This window comes from Ptychodera flava, assembly GCF_041260155.1.
Source record: "Ptychodera flava strain L36383 chromosome 23 unlocalized genomic scaffold, AS_Pfla_20210202 Scaffold_23__1_contigs__length_28996876_pilon, whole genome shotgun sequence".
In the NCBI taxonomy this organism is placed as follows: Eukaryota; Metazoa; Hemichordata; class Enteropneusta; family Ptychoderidae; genus Ptychodera; species Ptychodera flava.
In genome coordinates, this window is record NW_027248277.1 from 17,182,525 (window position 1) to 17,208,291 (window position 25,767).

The following is a 25,767-nucleotide window of genomic DNA, read 5'->3' on the forward strand; positions in this document are numbered from 1 at the left end:
CATGGTGAAGCCTGCTCTCAAAACTTTAAATTTAAACAAGGTTACCCCTCAACCCTTTAAACACCATGGTTTGGTCCAAACCCAGTGTTATTAATGGTAATTATGGACCTGTTTACTGGGAAATGGGGATGAACAGGTTGAGCTATCCCAAACACCTTGACTACTATGAATGTTGTCTACACTGGGAAAATTTTCACATAACACATAGTTGTATGGTGTCAACCAAAGAAATTCCAGGAAAATTGTAAATTGACTCAAAAGTCTAAAAAGCGTTTCATTTAGGGCGCACTGCTGCAGATAGAGAGGTTTCGCATTTTGAAACATTAGAAATGCTGTTCACAGTTTTTCTATTTATATTTACTGAGCACATTTGGAAGACCAAAATAGTTGCATCGTAGCAATGAAGACAAGTTTGAATTAAGGGACAAAACACCCCATAGATTTAAATATAATAGTTCATTGTAGTCAGAAAGTATAATGTCTTCATTTTTCAATGGTAGCAGTATGGTTATCAGTCTCTGGGTAAAACAGATACCTCTCTCTCTCTCTTTGGCCACTTGGTGGCGATATACACTAAAGTTGGGACTGGAGTAGATTCTAGACACACATCAGGAACTGTTCGTCAGCTGCCCTCGATTGCTGAAAAAAATAAAGGATGATGAATGGTGTTGCTGATATACAGGAATGTAGGTAAGTAATTTTTGAACTGTTTTACCATTTCTGTCATCCAAAACACGAACCCAGCTAATATGTCTGGGGCATCCTAATAAAACTGACCATCAGATTTTGCGAATATTAACATCATGATGTAAAGCCGAGCAGTTGAGAATATATATGTACAGATTTGGCTCAGAACCAAGTTTTACTGACTTGGCAGATGGGGAAGTGATTCTCTCTTGCAGGATGACAAAAGGAAACAGTAAGTTAGTGTTGCTTTCTCTCTGTCTGTCTGTCTGTCCTGCTCTCGATTCACCCATTCACATGTTGAACCAATTTCTAGCAACCCCTTTCTTCAATGAACAGACCCAAATAATCAGGGAACACAATGAGGACTATTCCAATATTGCATCAATGTAGGGGTGAGCAGCATTGTTACCTCAGAAATTCTTTGTCTTTTGATAAACGTCTCATCTTCCTCAGCTTGTAGCTTCTCTTCCAATTTCCGTCTGTATCTGTGGGTAAAAAAGAAAATTAACCCTTTGAACACTATGGTTTGGCCAAAATAAATTGTTATCAATGGTGATTGTGGACCTGTTTACTGGAAATGTGGAGAACAGCTTAAAATCTGACTGTGAAATGAGATATTTCTTTGTGAACAGGTTCAACATTTTCAAAAGTTTGAGAGAATAATAACATTTGCAGACTATGAACTTTACAGTCTATTCTCTATTTATTATTATTTATTATTATTTTTTAGTTTACTTTCTATTCTTCTCTTAGAGTTTAAATTATGTTTTTTCCTTTTGCGTTGTCGTAATCTGTATCCCTTTTTTCTCAATGAACGTGGAGTAGGTACTGCATTTGAGTTGTATAGTCGCATTTAGTGGAGTCACAGTAGATTCCTTGCTGTAATTCTGAAGCATGAAAAATAAATTGGGGTCTCTACCCCTTCCCTGCCCCATCGCAAAAATAACTAAAGAACTATGTTTCTAGTGCGTAGGCTTTTATTATTGATGGCCCAAAATCTGATTGAAATCTCTCTCAGATTCAACTAATGACAGATGCTGGCATGCTGAAGCACATACAATAAAAAAGTTGTACTTGAGTGTTCAATACATTTGCCATGGTTACAATCCATATATACCGGTAGTAATTATGGTAGTTTTAACAAGTTGCCACTTCTGATAGATATGTACATATACAAAGTTGTAAAAGTCGGCATTGTCAATTTGGTTCATTATAACCCTTGTATATTTTGATCTGGTGGATCAGTGGCAGCAATAAAACTAGGAAAAGGTGATTGCTTTAATATGATTGAACAGACAACATTTCAACATTATGCTATCTACATGTGGTTGCATTTTTTTTAATTTTCCACAAATTATAATATTAAAATTTATTTACTTTAAATTTGTCCACTTTCAACTTTTTGGTCTGGTTATCCATTTCTACTTTCAATGACAAACAGTCACTCAATATCCAACGGAATTCAAAACCTGCAGTCACTGAAATTTGAATCATCGTATCAGATCTATTCAAAAGAGAAGCCAATCAAATTCATTGTTTGCCAATCATTTGTCCAATCACAGCTGCTGTTCTGTAACATCTTTCACACGTGATACTCACATTTCACTCTCTGGGTTGAGTTCTTGGTTTCTACATCTCTCAAGTTTCTCTTCCAGATACTGTATTTTCCCAGCATCCAATGGGTCAATATGTTTCACCATGTATCGTATTCTATGGTGATAAATAATTGCAACCAAAATACATGATTCAGTTCTTACAGGTTGGATTGCCATTGAACTAGGGTCCTATGAAATACTGACCTCTGACCTAATCTGCCCTGATGAACACACTGCAACTGTGACCTTTGAACTTTGATATTAACCCCTTGACTACCTTGTACGCCGGATATATCCGGCGCCATTTTGAATAAACCATATACCTTAAGTGCCGGAAATATCCGGCACAGTTAAATAGGCGTATTTGCTTCGTTTTTGTCCCTAAAAATCCCGTAATTTCGGCATCGGCACGCAGCGCGACTAAGATAGATGTATTCCGACCTGGCCTGAATGTGATTGCGCGCTGAATGTGATTGCCCTCCGCACGTCCGAGTACGGCCAAAATCCGGAAGCAAATGTCGTGACCCATGACCTCGACCCTAAAAGGTCAAGCTGATCACAGAAGCGTCACGCTGATTGTTTACAGTTTTCAGAAGCTGGTTGATGTCATTTACTTGCAAGATTTTTATGGTTTGTTTTTTTTTAATAAAATGAAATATCATTTATTGAAAACAAATGATTCATATGTAAATATGTTCTATTAACAGCAATATTCTGTGAATGAAACTGGAGGAAATATAATTTTTTTACTATAACCCAGTGAAATTTTATAGCAGCCATATTGTCAATATAACTGGCCACATGACTGGTCATGTGAATGGCCACGTGATATGTTGTTCCCTTAAATATTGTGAATTATTTTTTGATAAATTATAACCATTTTAGATGCATGTTTCTGCAAGGAAGACATAAAGCAGGTATTTACAAATAAAATGTGTTGATTTTCAAATACAGAATTATGTCAGATGCTGATGTTTGTGGTTCATTTACTCTGCCTTATGTGAGAAAAGTCTTAAACAGGTACACCTATAAATAAAGTAAAGGGTAGTTATTATTACATATATGTAAAGACAATGCCATGAAAATTGCAACTGTATTCAAATTTGAGTCATTTTATGGATTCAAAACACATCCTGATGCTTCAAATATTCTTTCCCAGCATATTCTTTGCCAACTCTGGTCACATGATGAGTCATGTGACCAGTCACGTGACCTGGAAATACAAAACTTATGTATGAGAAAGTGGGAAATTTCATGCTGATTCAGAAAATATATGGTTTATTGGTACTTACGAAATTTTACACTAAGTAGTGTTGATGCAATGAACACACCGCAGATTTTATCAATATTTACATAAGAGGCCTGGTATATAGGAATAAATTGGCCTTGGTAGTCAAGGGGTTAAATGTACACTTTGACCTATGAACTCAGTATATTTTAAACAAAGATTGCACAAAATATTTGATTCTTTTCTTCACTGCCAAGCTCCTTCATTACTCTGAGGGTACATATATAGTCAAGAGGTACAAGAACATTGTTACCAACATGGGAATGTATAAACATTTTTTTTACCCTTTCACCATCATGGTTTAGCCCAAAACCCCACTGTTTTCAAGGGTCAATGTGGACCTGTTTACACTGGGAATACGGGTGAAAAAGTTTAATAAATGTTCTACAAATATACCAACTCCATCTTTGGCCCAGAACAAATGAAAATTATAGAAAGTACGTCAAAAACAGTGAGAAATTCAGAAGTACATGTACATGATACACTCTCTGTATAAACCAAACAACTTTCTACAACTGTATGTTGTATTTTACAGGCAATGATGTCTATCACTTTTTATGATAAACTTTCTACCAGTGGAGTGTTGACCTATGATTCTCATTAGATCTGAAAACAGAGGGGCCGGGTGCACGCTGGTGGCAGGAATGAAACAGACAAATTTTTTCTCTGTTCTGAAATTTGGCAAATTCATTTTCTCAGATTTTTCATGGCATGCATATTTTTATCTCTAAATTTCCGCACCTTTCATCACAAACTTTTATGTCAACAGTTTTTGTGAATAGCATTCTGGCTGCAAAATTTATATCAATACTTTTATTCTGATAAGCTCCCAAACTCCTTATTTCCATTCCATTTTGGACCAACCTTTTTCAAAGATCTAAGGATACCTCTTTGATGACTCATATAAGAAGTAAAACACACACTGTTGAAGTATAAGAATGTCATAAAATCTGAGACATACTTTTGATCTGTTCCACCGTCTGCTTCAGAAGATCTCACTGTTGCCCTTGCCAACCAATGCCTCGGTGACATAACTGAAATCAACACATGTGACAATGGGAGTTACTATCCCACTAGCTTAAACCCTTTGAGTGCTGAATTTTTTCCCACCAAAATTTTAGTGCAACATTTTACAATTTTTATGAACTTTTCTGTATTTTTTTTTAATAATTTGGACCAAATGATCCCAACATTTCATTTGTACCAGTTTTTTATCAATATTTTGGCAAAAATCTGACAAAGTTGACTGAGGTAATTTTATAAGGGCACAAAAATTGACTTTGGCGCTCAAAGGGTTAATGATCACTTTGCACAGTGCAACAGCATCAAAGACAAAAAACTAATTTTTGTAAAGACAGGAACTCGTTAGGTAGAGCTGGTTTTCCAACGAAAGACGATAAGGCTGGTGATCAGTGTGGGGCAATTTTGTTTTCTCTCAGATTATGAACCCACCTCCAAGTATCTTTGTATTCTGTTAGCCTAATGTATAGTTCTAACAGGTGAGTATGAATGCGCTGGAGAATACTCTTTTCTCAAGTGAAAAGGTTTTCTCCTAGCTTCATACTCACCTGTTAGGCTCCCACCCACCTCCCTCACTACTCATAACCTGGTGTATGAATTTGAGGTGATGGGCGCTCAGAACATAAACTGAGTGGTGATGTCAGTGACACAGGGTGGGTGAGTTTATTTTTATCGACAGGTAAAACAGCTTGTAAGAGAACATATAGCCTATTAGTGCTAACAGGTGAATGCGCCGGAGAAATGTCATTTCTTTCTGCTCTGAGTGTAACTTCACTGATATCAATGCCCCTCAGCTTGAATACAGCTGAATTATATTGCTTCACGCCTTTTCAAACTTTTATCACCATTACTAGGGAATTTAATGTCTTGCCACTTGCTTTGCATGTTCCAGTAGTTACAGATTATATAACTGAAAAGTTTCAACTGGTGTGCCAAACTTTTACAACTAAAAATTGTTCATTCCAGTAAAGCCTTCACAGATGGAATTTTTATGAACATTAAATTTTGCAGATCTGTTCTCAAAATTGTCATTCCCTCAAACACCAACATTAGCATCTTTACTTTCACTATAATGTCACTTACATTTCTTGTTAAATTTATTCTGAAACATGTATACACTAACAAATGGGTACAATAGCCTTAGTAATTCTTATACTTGTATTCTCCCCCACCCCATCTTTTCAGAGTGTTCTCCAAAATATGTTTCGAAAAAATACACCATGAATGTCTCCTTTGCCAGTAAACATGAATTTTAAGTAAGGGCATGGATGTATTGAGATCGTAGGAAGATATTTATTGATGGTTGTTGAAGGTACATCACTGTGAACAGAAGCAGACAACAAAACAGGATTTCTCTGAACTTTTAAATGAGATTTAAGAAAGGAGTCAAAATTTGCTACAAACAATTGCTTTCACGATCAGTTTTCTGCTTGGAAAAAGTCAAAAGTCTTCTTGAAAAATGTCAGGGGGAAGCTATTCTTGAAAAATGTCAGTACATTTATAATTCATATCACAGTATACACTGTATCATTGTACATGCCTATTAAATACAAGTCTACTGCTTGAGGGCTCCCTTCAATTCGGCCAGCCACCACACCACAACATCCCTGAAGAAAGTCAGCCATACCAATTCATAGAAGAATTATGCAACCCACTTTGAACAAATTATTCAATATACATAAAAAGTTTACACAAGTCTTCAACTGTTAAGAACTTGCTTGTAAATCTTTTGCACTTTGTGCTCAAATGTAATTTTAAATTTAATAAACTTCCTCTTGTTTTTCTATTTCAACAATTTTTCTTTCATGGCTAAAAACTGCATTTGTTTATAATCCAAGCTCACTAACTGCAAAACTTAATTACCCTCTTTTCGTTATAAGTTACAAGTTACAGATACTTTAACTCATTAAAATTACAGTTTTTCCTTTAAAACCTGACACAGAGAGAAATGGTTTACCTTTCAGATTCATCAATTAAGAATGACAAAATACCCTGTCACTTTTCCCTTATGTGCCTGTATCAATGTATATGAAATATCAGTTCATGTTGTTTTCTCATCCAGAATTCTCTAAAGAAACAAGAAAAGGATCACATTTTTGTCATAATTTGTGTATAATTTAGGAATTTCATAATAATGAATACAACTTGCCAACCAGAATTACAATTTGAAAACATCTAGATATCTCTGATATATTAAAGTTATATATATCCGGCCAAAGCATCATGTTTTTGTCATTGTGTATACTTGGAATTTCACAACGAATGATTTGCCAACCAGACTTTCAATTTGCAAACATACCCATATCTCTGATATATAACTCTGATGACAAAAGACCTCGCCAAAATAACCAACTGAATGACACAATTCCTGGCTGGTACCACGCATTTCATTCAATTATGGGCACATAGCTTAATACTAGTGACATCTAAACAAATCCATCTTACACCCCATCCCTCGTTGAAGAAACTCATCTGTCCTCAAAAGCCCTAGGCAACATATATGATATCTTCAATGCTATTGTTGGAGAAATGACCTCTGACCCTAGCCACATATATGTACATGTATTCAAGAGAATTGATCGCGTGATCAAAAAGTAGGTCATCAAGAACACCTTATGTCAGTGTAAAGTGCTGTAATTTACACCAGTTCACAACATGAATAACTTATAGGTCACATGACACCAATATCTATATCTGCAATGCTAAGGGGCCCTATTTGCCAACAGCTATCAGCTCTGTACCTGTCTACAGCTGGTTTACTCAGACACACCTATGCACAATGGCTGCTGCATCTGAACGCAAAGTTTTGGAAGAAATCGGTGAAGATTTCCTGTGTTGTACCATCTGTCTGGAGCAGTTCAAGTCTCCTAAAATTCTACCATGTCTGCATACATTCTGTGAGCAGTGTTTAGTCACACTGGTTGAGAAGACTGGATCTCTAAACTGTCCAGAATGTCGACAGCAATATCAGCTTCCTGTTGGAGGAGTGCCAGCGATAAAAGGCAACTTCTTTATGAGCAATCTGATTGAGATATTCAAGCAACAACTGGACTCTCTGCGAGGAACGGAGACCAAATGTGAAGCTTGTCAAGAAAATACAGCATCTCACAGGTGTGTGGAGTGCAGACATTACCTTTGCAACAACTGTGTTAGGGCGCATAGAAAACTACCAGTCACACAGACACATCAACTCATGACCATTGGAGAATATGAAATAGCAATGACAACCAGTCCTGTTACAATTCAAGCAGTGGAATATTGCAGTGTTCACACAAAGAATGAGGTCAAATTTACTGTGAAACCTGTCAGGTACCTGTCTGTACAGACTGCACCATAGTCAAACACCGCATACCAGAACATGTACACAGAGATTTGAAAGATGCAGCAGATGAGTATCTTACAGAATTGAAAGCCATGGTGGACAAACTGAAAGTGAAAGAACAGGAAGCTGAAAAGAACAAAACCCTGGCCAAGCAGATACACAGTGATCTTACAGAGCAGTGCAGCAGAGAAGAAAGGAAGGTGAGAATGAAAGCAGAAGAAATCATCAAGAAAATAAAGAGAGAAGAGCAGAGACTGATAGATGAACTGAAAAACAATTACAAAATGAAAATTAAAAGAGCAGCTGCTGATATCGATGAGATGGAATTAAAACATGGTAACATTAAGAGTGCAGGCAATTACATAGAGACACTGATGCATCATGGGAATGCTGCTCAACTTCTCTCCACAAAGGGTGATGTTGGTACTCGTATAAAGCAATTGATTACCATGGAAGCTAAAGCAAAAGCTGAACAGGACAGCCTAATATTCACACCACATGACAAATTCTGTGAGCATGGAATTCTGGGAGTACTGAAATCTGATGTGTGCATGTCAAAGTGTACAGTTGAAAACATTCCAAAACAACTCTGGAAAGGTGACTCTGCAGACCTACTGATCACAACCAGAGATTCCACAGGAAAACAAGTCATCCCAAAACAACAAGTGAAAGCCAAGGTAAGAAAACCTGATGCATCATGGGAAGACATCAATGTAGTTGATAACAGAGATGGTACACACAGGGTTACAGTGGCTGGACAATTGGATGGAAAATATCAAGTTACCATGACAATAGGAGATCAACCAATACCAGGCTGTCCTGTCATCATACCTGTCATCAAAGGATTGGTGAAGACCATTGGCAGTCAAGGAAGTGCTGAGGGACAGTACAACAATCCCTATGGTGTGGCCATAAACAAAGACAGAGACATTGTCACTGCTGACAGAGACAATAATAGGTTGCAGATAACCACTAGAGAGGGAACATTTAAGAAAATTTTGGAATTCAAACAGTTTAAGAAGCCTTTCACACCATGTGATATAGCTATATCAAGTGATAATACATACTATAGTTTAGATGACAACAATAAGCAAGTAGTTGTCAGTGATGAGAATGGACATGTCATCAGATACTTTGGACAAAATGAGTTGAAAGATCCATATGGTATTGGGATTAGTCCCGTAGATGGCAATGTCTATGTGACAGATGGGGATGGGGATTGTGTCAGGGTTTATACACAACACGGCAAATACCTTAGGTCATTTGGGTCAGAAGGTAAAGGTCAAGGGCAATTCAACAGAGTATGGGATGTAGTCATTTCAAGTACCAGACTGGTATTTCTAGCAGACTGCCATAACAAGCGTATCCAGGTATTCAATGCACATGACCAGTATTTGTATTCCTTTGATTGTCAGAGTGGGGATGGTGAGATGAGATACCCAAGGGGAATAGCAATTGAAAATGATAAATATGTCTATGTTACTGCTCAGAACAGTATACTAAAGTTTGAGAGTAGTGGTAAGTTTGTTTGTCGTATTGATAGTGATAGTGATGGGCTGAACTGCCCCACTGGTATAGCACTGACAGATGATGTACCTTGCAGGGTGGTTGTAGCAGATAGTAGCAACCACTGCATCAAAGTGTTTGTACAGTGATAACATCACAATAAATTGTACCAGACTGTTTTGTTGATTGATATCAGTTACAGCAGAGATTGATAAGTGGATATTGAATTAGTTGAATGAAGGTGATAAATGGATGAGTTATTTCAATATATCATCATCATTAGCCGATAACACAATCAAACAAGTCATTGACAATGACATAGTCCCACTTGTAATAGGAGTATTAGTCTTGATGGGCAGGGAATGTGGTCATTAAGAAGTATCACTGGAGTGTATATGTTCAGATCTATGGACACATAGGTCTATGTCATTGTTCCTAATTTGAAACAAGAGGCATGTCTAAGTTATGGTTCTAAATCGGGAAAAAAGATCAGACCTCTAGCTGTATTGGCCAGCCAAGAAAAACATATGGGCATAATAAATGAGGTACAAGATGGACATCTTAAGGTCTATTATTCTATCAAAATTAAAGCGTATAGAACTTGTGGTTACTGAGTTATGCATATATACGCTTAATCAAGGTCAAAGGTCATCAAGGTCACGTGACATTTTGAAAAAAAAATTGTAATGCTATTAATTCATATATGCCAAAATTCAGACCTCTAGCTCTATCGGCTTGCCCACAATTATATATGGGCATAATTAACGAGGTAAAGCATGTGTTGTCATAAGGTCTCCCATCCTACTAAATATAAAGGACATAGCACTTGTGGTTACTTATTTATTGACATTATCGTGTATTTAAGGTAAAAGGTTATCAAGGTCACATGACATTTTGTCTAAAAATTTCTATCTTATTGTCTATCCCTATATACCAATCATACATCTAGCTCTATTGGCTCGCTCAAAATTAGATATGCACATAATTAATGAGGTACAATATGTGGCGTGATAAGGTGTTCAATCATACCAAATATGAAGGGTGTAGCACTTGTGGTTACTGAGTTATGCACAAATATGTATATTTGAGGTCATTAAGGTCACCGAGGTCACATGACATTTTGTCAAAAAATTTTGTATTGCTAAGTTATCCCTGTATACCAAAAATCAGACCTCTAGCTCTATTGGCTCGCTCAAAAATATATATGTGCATAATTAATGAGATTCAATATGTTGCGTCATAAGGTGTCCCATCATACCAAATATGAAGGGTGTGGTACTTGTGATTACTGAGTTTTGGACAAATATGTATATTTGAGGTCAAAGGTCATTGAGGTCACGTGACATTTTGTCCAAAAAAATGTATTGCTAAGTTATCCCAATATACCAAAAATCAGACCTCTAGCTCTATTTGCTCACTCAAAATTAGATATGCACATAATTAATGAGGTACAATATGTGGGTCATAAGGTGTCCCATCATACCAAATATGAAGGGTGTAGCACTTGTGGTTACTGAGTTATGGACAAATATGTATATTTGAGGTCAACGGTCATTGAGGTCATGTGGCATTTTGTCAAAAAAAGTGTATTGCAATGTTATCCTTATATACCAAAAATCAGACCTCTAGCTCTATTTGCTCACTCAAAATTAGATATGCACATAATTAATGAGGTACAATATGTCGCGTCACAAGGTGTCCCATCATACCAAATATGAAGGGTGTAGCACTTGTGGTTACTGAGTTATGCAAATATTGTATATTTGAGGTCAAAGGTCATTGAGGTCAGATGACATTTTGTCAAAAAAAAATGTATTGCTAAGTTATCCCTGTATACCAAAAATCAGACCTCTAGCTCTATTTGCTCACTCAAAATTAGATATGTGCATAATTAATGAGGTACAATATGTCGCGTCATAAATGTCCCATCATACGAAATATGAAGGCTTGTAGCACTTGTGGTTACTGAGTTATGGACAAATATGTATATTTGAGGTCAAAGGTCATCGACGTCACGTGACGTTTGTCAAAAAAATTGCATTGCTAAGTTATCCATATATACCAAAATCAGACCTTGCTCTATTGGCTCGCTCAAAATTAGATATGTGCATAATTAATGAGGTACAATATGTGGTGTCATAGGGTGTCCCATCATACCATATATGAAAGGTTTAGGACTTGTGGTTACTGAGTTATGGACAAATATATATATTCGAGGTCAAATGTCACGTGACAATTTGTCAAAGTGTCTGAGATATCTGCGTGAAAGGATGGACTCATGGATGGACTCACGGACGGACATGACCCAATCTATAAGCCCCCTGGACTTTATCTGTGGGGACTAAAAACTGTGTCACTGCATCCTTTTTGCAATATGAATACAATGAGAAACTAAATTTTTATTTTTCTTGGCCTTATAGATGGGAGTCTATGGATTGCCTTATACATGGGAGTCTATGGACTGCCTTATACATGGGAGTCTATGGACTGCCTTATACATGGGAGTCTATGGACTGCCTTATACATGGGAGTCTATGGAGGTGAAAACTAAAAAGTCCTCTAACACGGCCAAATTTGATCGCATTGTGAAACAAATTGACGTACATCTGTATGAGGTAGGGTACTATCCTTGTACCAAGTTTGAACGAAATCGCTCCAGCGTCTCTGAGATATCTGCGTGAACGGATGGACGCACAGATGGACAGACGGACGGACGGACGCATGCACGGACATGACCAAACCTATAAGTCCCCCCGGACTATGTCTGTGGGACTAAATACACTGTAGACATGCAAGTTGAAAAAAATTCCACTTCCTCACTTAAAGTTAGCATTTAAGTTTTTTCAATAGACGTTTTCAGAATATGTAAAAATAATAAAACTAGGGTTTTTTCATATTTCATTGAAACTCCTTCACAAAGGATTTTGAGAATTAGTTTTAATTTGTTCTAAGTTTTGTCTTCCATTGCATCATGGGTAAAACCATGATCAACCTTGACAGACATCTTTGCTTTAATTCCATTTATAAAAACACAATAACTTCATATTTTCAATTGTTTGACAAAAACACTTTTCTCTTCGTACTTAATTCAGTTGTTGGGACAAGTATAGCATTCTCAAGATACATGACCATAGTCTGTAGAATACTTCATTGTTCATTTTGAAATTTTCTATGTACTGATGATATTTTATGTCAATGACAGTGTTTAGACATAAAACTGGATGTGAATTTAAAATGCTCCTGTGTTCAATACCGATATTTGTAGTTATAACAGTTGCCTGTGAATTGACACTTTGATTTCCCTGATAATGCCAGTAGTTGTATTAGTTTTCCTGCAAGACTTACAAAGGGCTGTACCTAGTGTCCACATATAAGTGGTCAGCTAGAATATTTTACGCATGTTAATAGGGTCATATATGAGGTCTCACTAGGGTGCGTGTTGAAACTGAAATTGTCACAGTTCCTTTTTCCTTTGATGTCAAATGTAAACAGTGCCATATTTGTAACTATTAAAAACCGGATATGAACTGAAAATGCTCACGTGTTTTATTATATATTGCAGTTTTGTGTACATTTAGATTTTTGCCACATGCTTGCAACTTCATTGAAAATGTTCATGATCAACATCATGAACAATGTTCACTGCAACATCATCAGATATGCAAATTTATTGATTACCTGACACGGAAATGCGAAATGACTTTCAATATTGTTTTACCTGCAGGTATAACCAATGTACATAGCATGTTTCATCAACTTTGATCAAGTAAATCCAGGTATAAATCCCTAATTAGCAAAGTTAAATATGCAAATTAGGAATTGGCTGAAAAAATGCTAAATGACTTTGAATAATGAAATCATAGTGTCTTTAATGTACATAGCAAGTTTCGTCAACTTTGGTCGATCAATCAAGATATATATCCTTAATTAGGTAATTTCATTACATACCGGTATGCAAATTAGGAATTTGCTGACGTAAAAATGTTTAATGACTTTTAATAATGTTATGTCATATTATCATCAATGTACATAGCAAGTTTCATCAACTTTGTTCTAGTAAATTCAGATAAATATTGCTAATTAGAGAAATTCATTTAATATGCAAATTTGGAATTGGCCAAAGTAAAAATACTTAATGTCTTTGAATATTGTTGTATCATAGTATCTTCAATGTATGTAGCAATTTTAGTCAACTTTCATTGAGTCAATCGAGATATATATACCTAATTAGAAAAGTTCATTAAATATGCAAATTTGGAATTGCCTGAAGTAAAAATGCTTAATAACTTCCAATAATGTTATATCATAGTATCTTCAATGTACATAGCAAGTTTCGTCAACTTTGATCAAGTCAATTAAGATAAATATCCCTAATTAGGAAAGTTCATTAAATATGCAAATTGGGAATTATATTTAATGTCATCCCTTGATACCTTTCACAGCTGATATATCTTTGTGTGATCAGCATTTGTAGCAAATCTCATCAAATTGTGTGCAGTCGTTCTCAATGTATATCCTTTTTTTCTAAAATCATTGATTATGTAAATGAACAAAAAGTATGCAAGCAACACTCACCAAAAACTTAGCTGTTCTTGCCTTTTGCTAACTGAATCTATGTACCAGGTTTGATTCTGATCCGATCAGCCATTTTTGAGATATCGGACCAACAGACAGACATACAGACAGACATACAGACAGACAGACACACGGACATCGCTGCGACATATGCTCACGTGTGTGAACACGTGAGCAAACAATAGAAAAAGTGAAGGAAATGACCTAACTGCAAGAGATTCAGATCAGTTTGTATGTATTTTTGTCGAACGCTGCAAAATAGTATGACCAACATATATGAATCATTCAAAATAATTTTATGTTCATATTTGTATTAAATATTTGAGGACCCTTCTGGACTTTTAGCCCTACTTTTTATCATTCCTGGAGGGAGCAAACTTCACTGAGTTTTCTACTTGTGTGTGCGCAACGTTGGTGATTTTGGAAAATGGCTACCCGACCGTCCTTATTACGTAAGACTCTTTGTTCAAGGTGGAATCCTGTCAATTCACTGTTCAGACCGCGAGGACGCAAGGCAGGACTGAAACACCCAAAGCCCAGGTATCGTATTCAAACAGTTGTTACCTACCATCGGGCCAGACAGTTGTCAAGGGAATGTTTTCGAACAAGTGTGCTACGGCAGTTAGGCGATCAAAGCACTGTCAAAGATGAACCAAAGACCATTCAAACTTTTGTTAGTCACCGCACTTTTCAGCCAGCTGATGCCAAACGAGAATCAGTCTTTGTGAAAATTCCAATGATATCCAGGTGTTTACAAAAGCTACAAATGAAATCTGCTCTTTGGAATGCTCGCTCAATAACGGGTAAAATAGGCGCCATCGCAACAACTTTTGTTGAAGAGAAACTGGATATTTTAGTCATCACTGAGACATGGTTGAAAGGCCAAACTGATCCCACCATGGCGGAATTTAACTCATCAATTCATGGCTATACAATACACCAGAGGTCTCGGTCTGCACGGAGAGGCGGCGGCGTAGCTGTGATCGCACGTTCAAACTTAAAAGTTGTTGAGAAGAGATCTGGTTCCTTTAATTCTTTCGAATCATTGGACATCACTCTAAATCTGCCAGTCAGTCATTACATATTATCGCCATCTACCGACCTCCTAAATCGTCGAAAAACGAGGCAACTATAAATGATTCCATCACGGAGTTCTCCACTTTACTTGAAACTGCCATACCTTCGCCTGGTCATCTCATAATAGCAGGGGACTTTAATATTCACTTCGAAGATGCGACCTCACCTGATACAGTAAAGTTATCAAACCTGTTACAGTCGATGGATTACAACAACACGTTCAACACTCTACTCATGCCATGGGCCACACCCTGGATCTACTCATAACACGTACAACAGACCAGTTTTTACATTCAGTTACTGTTGAACACTTCATGAACTCCGATCATGGCATCGTGCAATTTGATTTAAATGTACAGCGACCACCAAACCAAAAGACCACAATCACGCGACGGAACTTTCGGTCCATCAATGGCGAAGATTTCCAAGACAAGGTTGTGACAAAACTTGCAAACTACCCACGAAATGTCGGTGTTGAAAGCCTCTCTGAATTTTTCCATGATGGTGTCACAGATGTTTTGGATAGTGTTGCTCCAGTCTCTGAAAAAGTCATGATTGAGAAGAGATGCGTCCCATGGTTTTCTGAAGATCTTTTGCCATTAAGAAAACAGCTGCGACAGTTAGAGAGAAAATGGCGCCGCACAAAACTCGAAATCGATTCTCAAATATTCACTGCAAAGCGATATGAATACTTCCGTCGTTGTGATGAGATTAAAGCGAGCTATCATCGGAATCGAATACAAGAGCTGACACCAAGAGATTGTATAAGATCATTGCTGAGTTGTCTGACACTAGAACAACCAATTCTAACGTCCTTCCAAGTAACATTCCCGTGACAGAAATTCCTACAAAATTCATCGACTTCTTTGATAGTAAGGTGTTGAAACTTCGTGAGGGCCTTGGCACTCAAACTCCTTGCATTGATCGTGATGACATCCTACCAATCCACACATTTACTAACTTTAATTCTGTTACAACAGATGAAGTAACATCGTTGGTTAAGCAAGCGTCTTCAAAAACATGCGACCTTGACCCACTGCCGGCAAGCTGTATCAAAGATCATATCAATGCTTTCGCACCTTTCTTGGCCATTTTGTTTAATGCGTCACTTTCTACCGGCATAGTTCCCAGTCATTTCAAATCGGCCATCATCAGACCGCTGCTTAAGAAACCTGATCTGGACAAGAACATCCTTAAAATTACAGACCCGTATCAAATTTGTCATTTTTATCGAAAATCCTTGAGCGGATTGTAGCTTCGCAATTAAACATTCATCTAAGCAAATTTAATTTGTTTACCAAATGTCAAAGCGCATATCGTGCTAACCACAGTACTGAGACTGCTCTTGTGCGTGTCCACAATGACATCATGCTGGCCCTGAATGAGAAAAAGGATGTTCTGCTCATCATGCTAGATCTATCTGCCGCATTTGACACCATCGATCACGAGGTGCTTCTACATAGACTTGAATTTCGTTTTGGCATTACTGGCACAGCTTTGTCTTGGTTCCGGTCGTATTTGTTAAATCGTAATCAACACGTCAAGGTGGGCTCTTCAACATCGTCGAATTCATTCATGAAGTTTGGTGTCCCACAAGGTTCAGTGTTAGGACCAATCCTCTTTACCTTGTACACGGCTCCACTAGAAGATGTAATTATTGCTCACGATCTTGATTATATGATGTATGCGGATGATACGCAAATCTATGTTGTCTGTAACAATCCAAATGACGTGAAAGTCAATGCTGAGACATGTGTCGACGAAATTCGCGGATGGATGAAATGTAACTTGCTAGTTCTCAACGATAATAAGACAGAGGTCGTCCACTTCTCATCGCGCCTTAAATCAGATACTGTACCACTGACCAGCCTGAGAGTAGGTGAAATCAACATCATTCCTTCTCTCTCCGTTCGAAATTTAGGTGTTTCTCTCAGCAGTGATGGCTCCATGTCAAATCATATAAGTCAGATCTGCAGGAATGGTTATTTTCATTATCCAGGATTAGCAAGATACGTAATCTACTGGATAAAGCAACCACAGAGAAATTAATCCACGCGTTTGTCACTTCCCGATTGGACTATTGTAATAGTCTCCTCTATGGTGTCCACAAAGATCAACTTGCACGTCTTCAATCAGTCCAAAACGCTGCAGCTCGCCTCGTTAGCCGTACACGTAGATTTTGTCACATCACTCCAGTTTTAACTGATCTGCATTGGCTTCCAATAGAGGCTCGCATTATATTTAAAGTTTTGCTACTTACCTTTAAAGTTGTTCATGGAATCGCACCACTTTACTTGAAAGAACTGACCGAAATGTATGTCCCATCCAGAGACCTGCGATCACGAACTCCGTACGGTTAGTGCCACACGAGGGAAGTTTAATAAAGCGTACGGTCAAAGAGCCTTTCTGTGTGTGCACCTGATTTATGGAATTCTTTGCCGCTTGAAATTCGTACTGCTCAAACTATTGACTGTTTTAAACGTGGTTTAAAGACACATCTTTTTACTAAGTACTATTCATAGGTCCATTTATGTTTTTACAGGGACTACTCAATTCTATATTTTATTCTATTGGAATCGGTTTTAACTGGACACTATATTTTATCTCATTTTTTAATTTTTAATTCATCATTTCAATTTTTAAGTCAATTCCGAGTTGTTTTACTATTTGATAACTTTGTCTATTTTTTTTTGTCCTTTATGGTATGTACAATGCACTGAGACGTATGTGTAGTGCGTTTGTTAAGAATTAAATAATAATAATAATAATAATAATAAATTACATGGTTTACTATACCAGGTACAACCTGCCTTTTGGCTACAAGTATACATGGTTGGCTAGGAAAAGTTGATTGGTACCTCATGTAGTGTCATATATGAAGGTCTTTGCTTGTTTGAACGATACTATATGTTGAAAGCTTTGCGAGTTTGGCTCACGTTTTTACACACGTGAGCATATGTCGCAGCGATGTCTGTCTGTCTGTCTGTCTGTCTGTCTGTCTGTCTGTTGGTCCGATATCTCAAAAACGGCTGATCAGATCAGAATCAAATCTGGTACATACCGGTATATTCAGTTAGCAAAAGGCAAGAACTGATTAGTTTTTGGTGGGTATGGCTTGCATACTTTTTACTCATTTGCATAATTAATGATTTTAGAAAAAACGGATATACATTAAAAACGACTACACACAATTTGATGAGATTTGCTACAAATGTTGATCACACCAAGATATATCAGCAGTGGGAACCATTAAGGGTTACATGAAAGATAGTTGCTAATTTGCATATATAATGAACTTTCCTAATTAGGGATATATGTCTGATTGACTCGATCAAATTGACCAAACTTGGTATGTAGATTAAAGATACTATTATTTAACATTATGAAAGCCATTAAGCGTTTTAATTTTAGCAAATTCCTAATTTGCACATTTAATGAACTTTGCTAATTAGGGATATATATCTGAATTGACTTGATTGTAGTTGTTGAAACTTGCTATATACATCAAATATACTGTGATATAACATTATTGAAAGTCAAAAGACATTTTTACTTCAGCCAATTCCTAATTTGCATATTAAATGAATTTTCATAATTAGGGATATTTATCTGAATTGACTTGATCAAAATTGATGAAACTTGCTATGTACATTAAAGACACTATAATACAATATTATTGAAAGTCATTAAGCATTTTCTCTTCAGCCAATTCCTAATTTGCATATTTAATGAACTTTCCTAATTAGAGATATATATCTTAATTGACTTGACCAAAGTTGACAAAACTTGCTACATATATTGCAGATACCATGATACAACATTATTGACAATCATTAAGCATTTTTACTTAAGTCAATTCCTAATTTACATATTTAATGAACTTTGCTTATTAGGGATATATACTGGGATTTACTTGATCAAAGTTGGCAAAACATGCTATGTACATTGATGATTATACCTGGTTAAAACAATATTGAAAGTCATTTCACATTTTCATGTCAGCTAATTTATAATTTGCATATCTAATGAGCTTTCACAGCTCGGCATATATGGCTTGAAGGACTTGGCCAACGGTAATTACACTTGCTATATAAAATGGTGATACAATGACAGCAGTCAAAGAACTTTAATATTTTTATTTCAGCTAATTACATATTTGTATACTTCATGACCTAATGGGCGGTGATTATTGTTCATTATGTTGATCATAATACTTTCAATGAAGTTGCAAACATGTGGCAAAGGTTAAAATTTACACATAACTGCAATATATAATGAAACACGTGAGCATTTTCAGTTCATATCTGGTCTATTTTTTTTTACATATTTTGAAAACCTGACAAGACATGCAAATTGAAAGTGATATAACTGCTACAGATTTTGGTCAATTCTTACGAAAATTGGTGGAAAGTGCAAATAAAATGCCAACCCGAAATGTTGAGAATGCATTGTGATTAAAAATCATGTTAAAATGTTTTAATTCTTACTTTGTTTTAAATTTCATGGTTCACGTTACCCTCCAGGGACTGCTTTTGGGCATCCAAGAAGATAGGTAGCTATATCATGTACATGGACATATCGTTTATTACTTCATCCCCTGTAGAGTATGAGGAAGGTCACCCCCTGGACATCTAAGTGATACATGTTGTAAATATCAAGGGGCTAACCAGTCCACAAATGACATTAGTTATAACAAAATCCCACCGTACAGTATAAGGATGATCACCCCCTAGATATTTACATGACACATGAGACTACTTGTCCAGGGGGTAACTGTCCTAGATACCATTAAATAACTAATAAAAAAATACCATGTATGGTATGAGAAAGGTAATGCCATGGACATTATATTAGTAACATATGGGTTAAATGCTTTGGGGGTGACTGTCCCAGAATAAGATTACTTATACAAAATTCTCCTGTATGGTATGAGGAACTTCAACCCGGTCACCACCTGGACACTTTCCACTCAGACATACCTGGGCCGGGGTTAGGGTATAGATAAGTGTTAATATTTGGACTGACCTGTCTAAATTTGCCCCTTGTTTTGATGCACTGTGAAGTATGGCAGCTAATGCTATCTGTAGAACAAAAACACAGCAAACAGTTTGTTTCAACATGTATGGGATGTTAAGCTAACCATGATATGTAAAAGTTTCATGTTACATGGGAACAGAACATGGATGAATACAAGGATTTTGTTGTGCATGTCCAGATACAGTTAAACCTGTGGCAGTGGTCACTCTAGGGACCAAGAAAAAGTGACATTGTATTTTTTTATTTTCATGAGATCTGTCGACCAGTTTGATGTACCATTCTATACATGTCAAAATATGCCCTAGACTTCGTACTGAATTGTCATTCAAACTTATTTTTGGTCAAAAAATCTTTAGTTTTTGTCTCTGCAAAATGATGAATTTTGCATGCTGCATTCCAAAAACCTTCCTACCTAAGGTCATGTTGGGGTCACAAAAACAGCCTATGGCCTATGTTGTTTAAAAACAGCATATATCTTTAGAAGGTTTGAGAACCATAAGTCTGTGCGTTTTTGTCACATCAATTACTGTTAGATCAGTTATTGCACAAATCCTGAACCTCTGTGTTTTGCAAGCATTGCAGGATAAAATTACAGAGAGAGAAAGACAAGTCTTGTTGTAATTTTGTGAACGATATTCCTGTAGAAAATCTAATTTGAGGATAAAGTTGTCTAAATATAGCTCAACAGCTGTAGTAAACTTTACCTGTGACGGTGTAAATAAAAGACAAATATCCGTCGCCAAGGACCTCAGAAGAAACTCCTCAGCAGATTTCCTGAGTGCTTCAGCATCACTGATGGTCGGTACTCGTGTCTGTTATAAAAAATCAGGTTATCTCATTAGCATATTTTGTTAATTTACACCGACTGTTGACCTACAAGATTTGTAATTAATTAGAAATTTATGCAGACTTCACATACTCTGTTTCAAAGTTAGGAAAATAATCCTGACAAAGTTTCTTTTCCAGTCAAGTTTACGTGTACCCTTTCACCACCATGGTTTGGCCCAAACCCATTGTTATCAATGGTGATTGTGGACCAGTTCATAGGGACTTTGGGGTGAACACTGTGATCTGATAGACCCCATGCACTTCACCAGTTATGATCCTGGATTTTGTTGGATGTATGATGACGTTGAGGATCAAACAATCTATCACAAGTTCTAATTGATGTGAAAAGTGATCTATTCAATGCCCATCAACAGGCAGAATATTGATGCTTGTTCTTAAATATCAATATTATACTTGCAACTTTTCAGCATTTTGACTTTAATATGTTATGCTTCTCAGCAATGTCACTAGATGAAAACAAATGTCCTACAAAGTTCGACTCGAAAAAACAGAGGATTCAGAGACTTGATGTAAACTCAATGTTTTAACACACACAAACATTTTCGATTTTGTAAGATAACCAAAACTCACAGAAAACATGTTCAAGGCCTGTAACTTACTGTGATGATATTATTATTATTAAACAATAATAATGCATAAATACACCATCAATGACGTGATATTAAAAACCAAGGTAAGTATCAATGTTATTCAAATTACATGTAAATCATACTATACCTTGATATCTATTAGGAAGCCCTCTAGTGGCCGGAATGGGTTATGCACAATGAGGTGAAAGTTCAAATGTTGCATTAAAAGCAGTTCGTGGTTTAGGATCAGCTCTGTTCCTTTCTCTCGGTTTTCCTGTAAATTTGCCACAAATTGCATGATGGATACGTTGAACTCTTCAACTTTGCAGGCTAGGTACACACACGTCATCCTGAAATAAAGTGCAATACGTTATTGTCCATTGGTTTTTAAAGAGCCAGTAACTGTTATATTTCATGATTATTTTCACTAGTTTTGTTGTTTTCTTGTCAACTAGTTTCTTGTGCTACTCCTCAAAGCATGTTAAATAATGAAAAGTGAAAACTTTTCTGCATGTCAGCATCCTGACACACCCTCCCCCCCCCCCCCCCCCCCCCCCCCCCCCGACTCTAATGCTTCATTCTTATAGTCCTAAATATCACAAGTTATTTTTTATAGGCAAAAATCTTTTTTTTTTAAATCACAGATGTTGCCAAAAATCATCAGTTTCAGCTGAAAACCTAAAACTCTTACCAGAGTTACATTTTAATTAAGAAACCATTTGTCTATAGAGAGCTTTTTTAAAATGAATATTTTCAGGTAAACATTCGAGTCTGGTGAGACTTGTTAGTCAAGGATGCACCTTGAACTCATTTTGACTGTTAAACTGCACTATTGACACTATGTTTTGTCACTTTGTTATTCAAAACATTCTTTGTACATTTTTTGTTTGCTTTACTTATTTACAGATAGACATAATGCTTCATATTGATGGTGGACATACAAACTATAAAGTGATTAATTTGTGAATTCAGTTTCCTTTCGAAGAAGAACTTTAGGTGACAGCAAACATCCTTATGGTGATGCCTTAAATTCAGTCAGAATTCCAATGATGTTGACAAAACACAAACCAACCACTGAAATAATTATGAAAATGAAAACATTCAACAATGCTGGGAACAAGGAATCAACATTTAAAGGCAGTACATGCCTTGAAATTCAAAGTTTTAAACTTTTGCTCAAACATGTCCCCTGGGAACTTTAAATCATGAAGTGGTAGATCAAAAGAGTATTGTTACAGTAAAGGCTTGAGAGTCTGAATATCTGTCCTCAAGGTGCACTCCGCTTTACCCCGTTCAATTTCTTTTTATGTAGGTCAAAGTTTTCCACAGAAAACAATATATTATGTCCAGTCACTGACTGAAAACAACAATTACTTACATGATCCACTTAGGATGGTAGTTCATGACAGTGTTATGGATGTAAAACCTCTTCAAGTAGGTACAAGCAGTTGCCTGCAGAGATGATGAAATATACAATGAGACAGAGATATGGCGGTCAGACAGATACAATTATGAAAACAAATTGTCATCTTACACAATAAAGATTCAAAGGGAGGTGTTGGAATCAAACAAAACAGATCCCAATATGTTTTGGCATAATTTCTAAATGTAAAATATATTTCTGCAAGCTTATAATGTCTTTGGATAGTGCATAATTTTAAAAAATACATACCTATCAAATCCGAACAGCATTGAAATCACAAGTAAAAAGTTACATTCATTGGTTTAAGCAGTGCACACTTGGTGGAAAATTTATTTCTCCTGCAAAAGGTGATGAATTCTGTTATTGTTTTTCCTGTTAAACAATTGGGCGTCTGAAAGATAAGCTGGTAAAACTCTTGGACAATTACCCCCTGCACACATACCCAAACCGAATTAACTGGTGGGGAGTAAAACTCCAGGGGTGACCATCCTCATACCATGTCAGAGATTTGAAAAATACAATGCAATTCTAGGGCATTTACCCCCTGGACACTTGCCCAAAACTCTATTCTCAACTGGCATGGAATAAATCTCCAGGGGGTGACTGTCCTCATACCATGCAGAAGACCAGACAAGCTGATGGAATTCTAGGACAGATACCCCTGGACAATTACACTTACCCCAGACCAAACATGTAAGTTTGAAATATCTGGGCAGTAATGTCCTGGGGGCTGTTGTCCTGATACTAAAAATATGAATGATAAAAAGTTATTTTGACATTCTGTCTGTAATGATATAATTCTACATTGTTTGTTCTAGGAAAGACACCAACTCACAGGGAATAGTTAATTTCCATACTTTGATGAAAAGAAGACTTATATGAAATGTTTCACCAATTGTGTTGGCAGTAAAACAAGGCTGCTTCTGATTGGTCTAGAGCTGAGCCATCCTTTTGTTTGAAGTACTGCATAAACCAATCATGTTGGACTTTTTTTATGATCAGAAATATAAATACAAATTTACACACTTGAAATGATTTGTAAACTACTTTGCACAGTTTTTTATGTAGTACTGAAATGTTCAGTCAGTATTTAGCAAAAATACAGCATCATATTATTGTAGAAATTGTTTTTGTAGATTTTTATTGGTGATTCACATACATGCATATATAAAACAAGCTGGACAAGCATCTCTCATATCAGCATTTACCCTCTTACAGAAAAAGAACTCAAAAAATGCAGAGATTAAGATGCATCTTTGAAATAAATATAACTTTATTTCCATAATATACATACAGTGTAGCTCATTTATTGTATTATTTTGTCTGACGGCCACAATCTCTTCTGAACTTGGTGGTCAAACAAAAAAGCCAATACCACAGCACCCTGATGAAGTTGAAACCAAAATTAACATCTTCACAGCATTTGAGGGAAGGATTATGTATCTCTGCTGTTTGGAAAGATTTTGAGAATGCCTGAAGAACATACGGACCAGTCTCCATTTTAAAATAAATGCAACTTTCCTAGGGGGCCTTTCCATTGTTTTCATAAATAGAACCCTCTAGGATTACCTTGCCTTGTAAAGTTGTTCTGTATGGGCCAAGTGTACTGCAGTCTTGCTTGATTTAGAACATATATGATTCCGAGGATGGTGAAAAGTGATGCTGTAGTAATAATGAGATATGTACAACCATTTCCTGTAGCCAGCCAAGCTCAACACCGGTACAAATTTTATCAGGTGACTGGCAAGAGATAGCATTAAAAGTTCAATGTAAGGTAACAGAAAAAATAATGACCTAAACTCTACAGTTCTTTGGAAAACTTTGTCTCTCATAGTGATCGGGGCAAAATTCCTCCAAATTTAAATTTACTGAAAAATAAATTTTTAAATAGGAACCCTTCAAGCTGAAATTCCCTTTACCTCAAAAACATTTGTAGCGAACATTTGGACACGCACACATAAAAAACTGTGGAAATTAGCACTTGCCTTGGGAGTCTTGTTGATGAATAAAGACAAAACATACCCTCTAAGATAATATTGAATAGAACTATACTTATTACCCTGGCCCAAGCATTCTTCCATCTTGCCAAAACACTTGAAATCTCCCGATAAAATCTGATACAATAAAATATTCCATCACTGATACACTACTGGTACACACTAATTGCTTACCTGACAATTTCTCATTCAAAGTAATGCTTTGTTTTCATTGACAGACAAAATGCTGCATATTTATTGACACCTGTAACCTGCATAGTAATTTATGTAACATTTGTTTTGCATAATTATTGCTCCATGATTGTAGAGTCTCAAAAGCAAACAACAATTCAAACAAGTTTATCCCTCAACCCTTTCACGCACATGGTTTGGCCGAAAGCCATTGTAGACCTGTTTACAGGGTAACAGCTAGGGATGAAAATATTGAGCTATCCCAAAGACCTTAACTACTATGAATGTTGCCCTCCTGAACAAAATATTTACATAACAAGTAGCCATATGGGGTTGACTAAAAGAAATTCTTGGCAAATTGTAAATTGTGTCAAAGTTTTTAAAATGGAAGATTTAGGGCACACTGCTGCAGATTGAGAGGTTTAAACATCTTGCTTTTCAAAACAATAAGAAATGCTGTTCACAGTTTTTCTGTTTACATGTACTGAGCAAATTGGAAGACTAAAATAGCTACATTATAATGATGAAGTCAAGCTTCAAACTGCGATATACACTCTAATTGATTTAAATAGTCTGATTGACTTGTAATAGTCCATTGTAGTCAGAAAGTGTGTCTTTATTTTTCAATGGTGGCATTGGTGGCAGTATGGA

At 36.4% G+C, this 25,767-nt stretch overlaps 2 protein-coding genes across 2 annotated transcripts; one reads left to right on the plus strand and one right to left on the minus strand.

Annotated features, from left to right (window-relative positions):
* Positions 1 to 451: 451 nt before the first annotated feature.
* LOC139123788 (cyclin-H-like) lies at positions 452 to 25,029 on the minus strand. The gene is given in 11 exon segments (XM_070689940.1): positions 452 to 639; positions 1,097 to 1,172; positions 2,287 to 2,397; positions 4,531 to 4,565; positions 4,568 to 4,604; positions 20,096 to 20,151; positions 20,812 to 20,919; positions 21,674 to 21,875; positions 22,904 to 22,977; positions 23,391 to 23,437; positions 25,008 to 25,029. Coding segments are annotated over 11 exon segments (810 nt in total). The 3' UTR covers positions 452 to 597.
* LOC139123502 (tripartite motif-containing protein 2-like) lies at positions 7,335 to 12,648 on the plus strand. The gene is made up of 2 exons (XM_070689660.1): positions 7,335 to 9,748; positions 12,215 to 12,648. The coding sequence occupies exon 1, from the start codon at positions 8,005 to 8,007 to the stop codon at positions 9,565 to 9,567; it is 1,563 nt and encodes a 520-aa protein (XP_070545761.1). The 5' UTR covers positions 7,335 to 8,004; the 3' UTR covers positions 9,568 to 9,748; positions 12,215 to 12,648.
* Positions 25,030 to 25,767: the final 738 nt, after the last annotated feature.

What these genes read in the sequence shown, in the direction of transcription:
- LOC139123502 (XM_070689660.1), top strand. Translation starts at nt 8,005, where the DNA reads ATGGTGGACAAACTGAAAGTGAAAGAACAGGAAGCTGAAAAGAACAAA.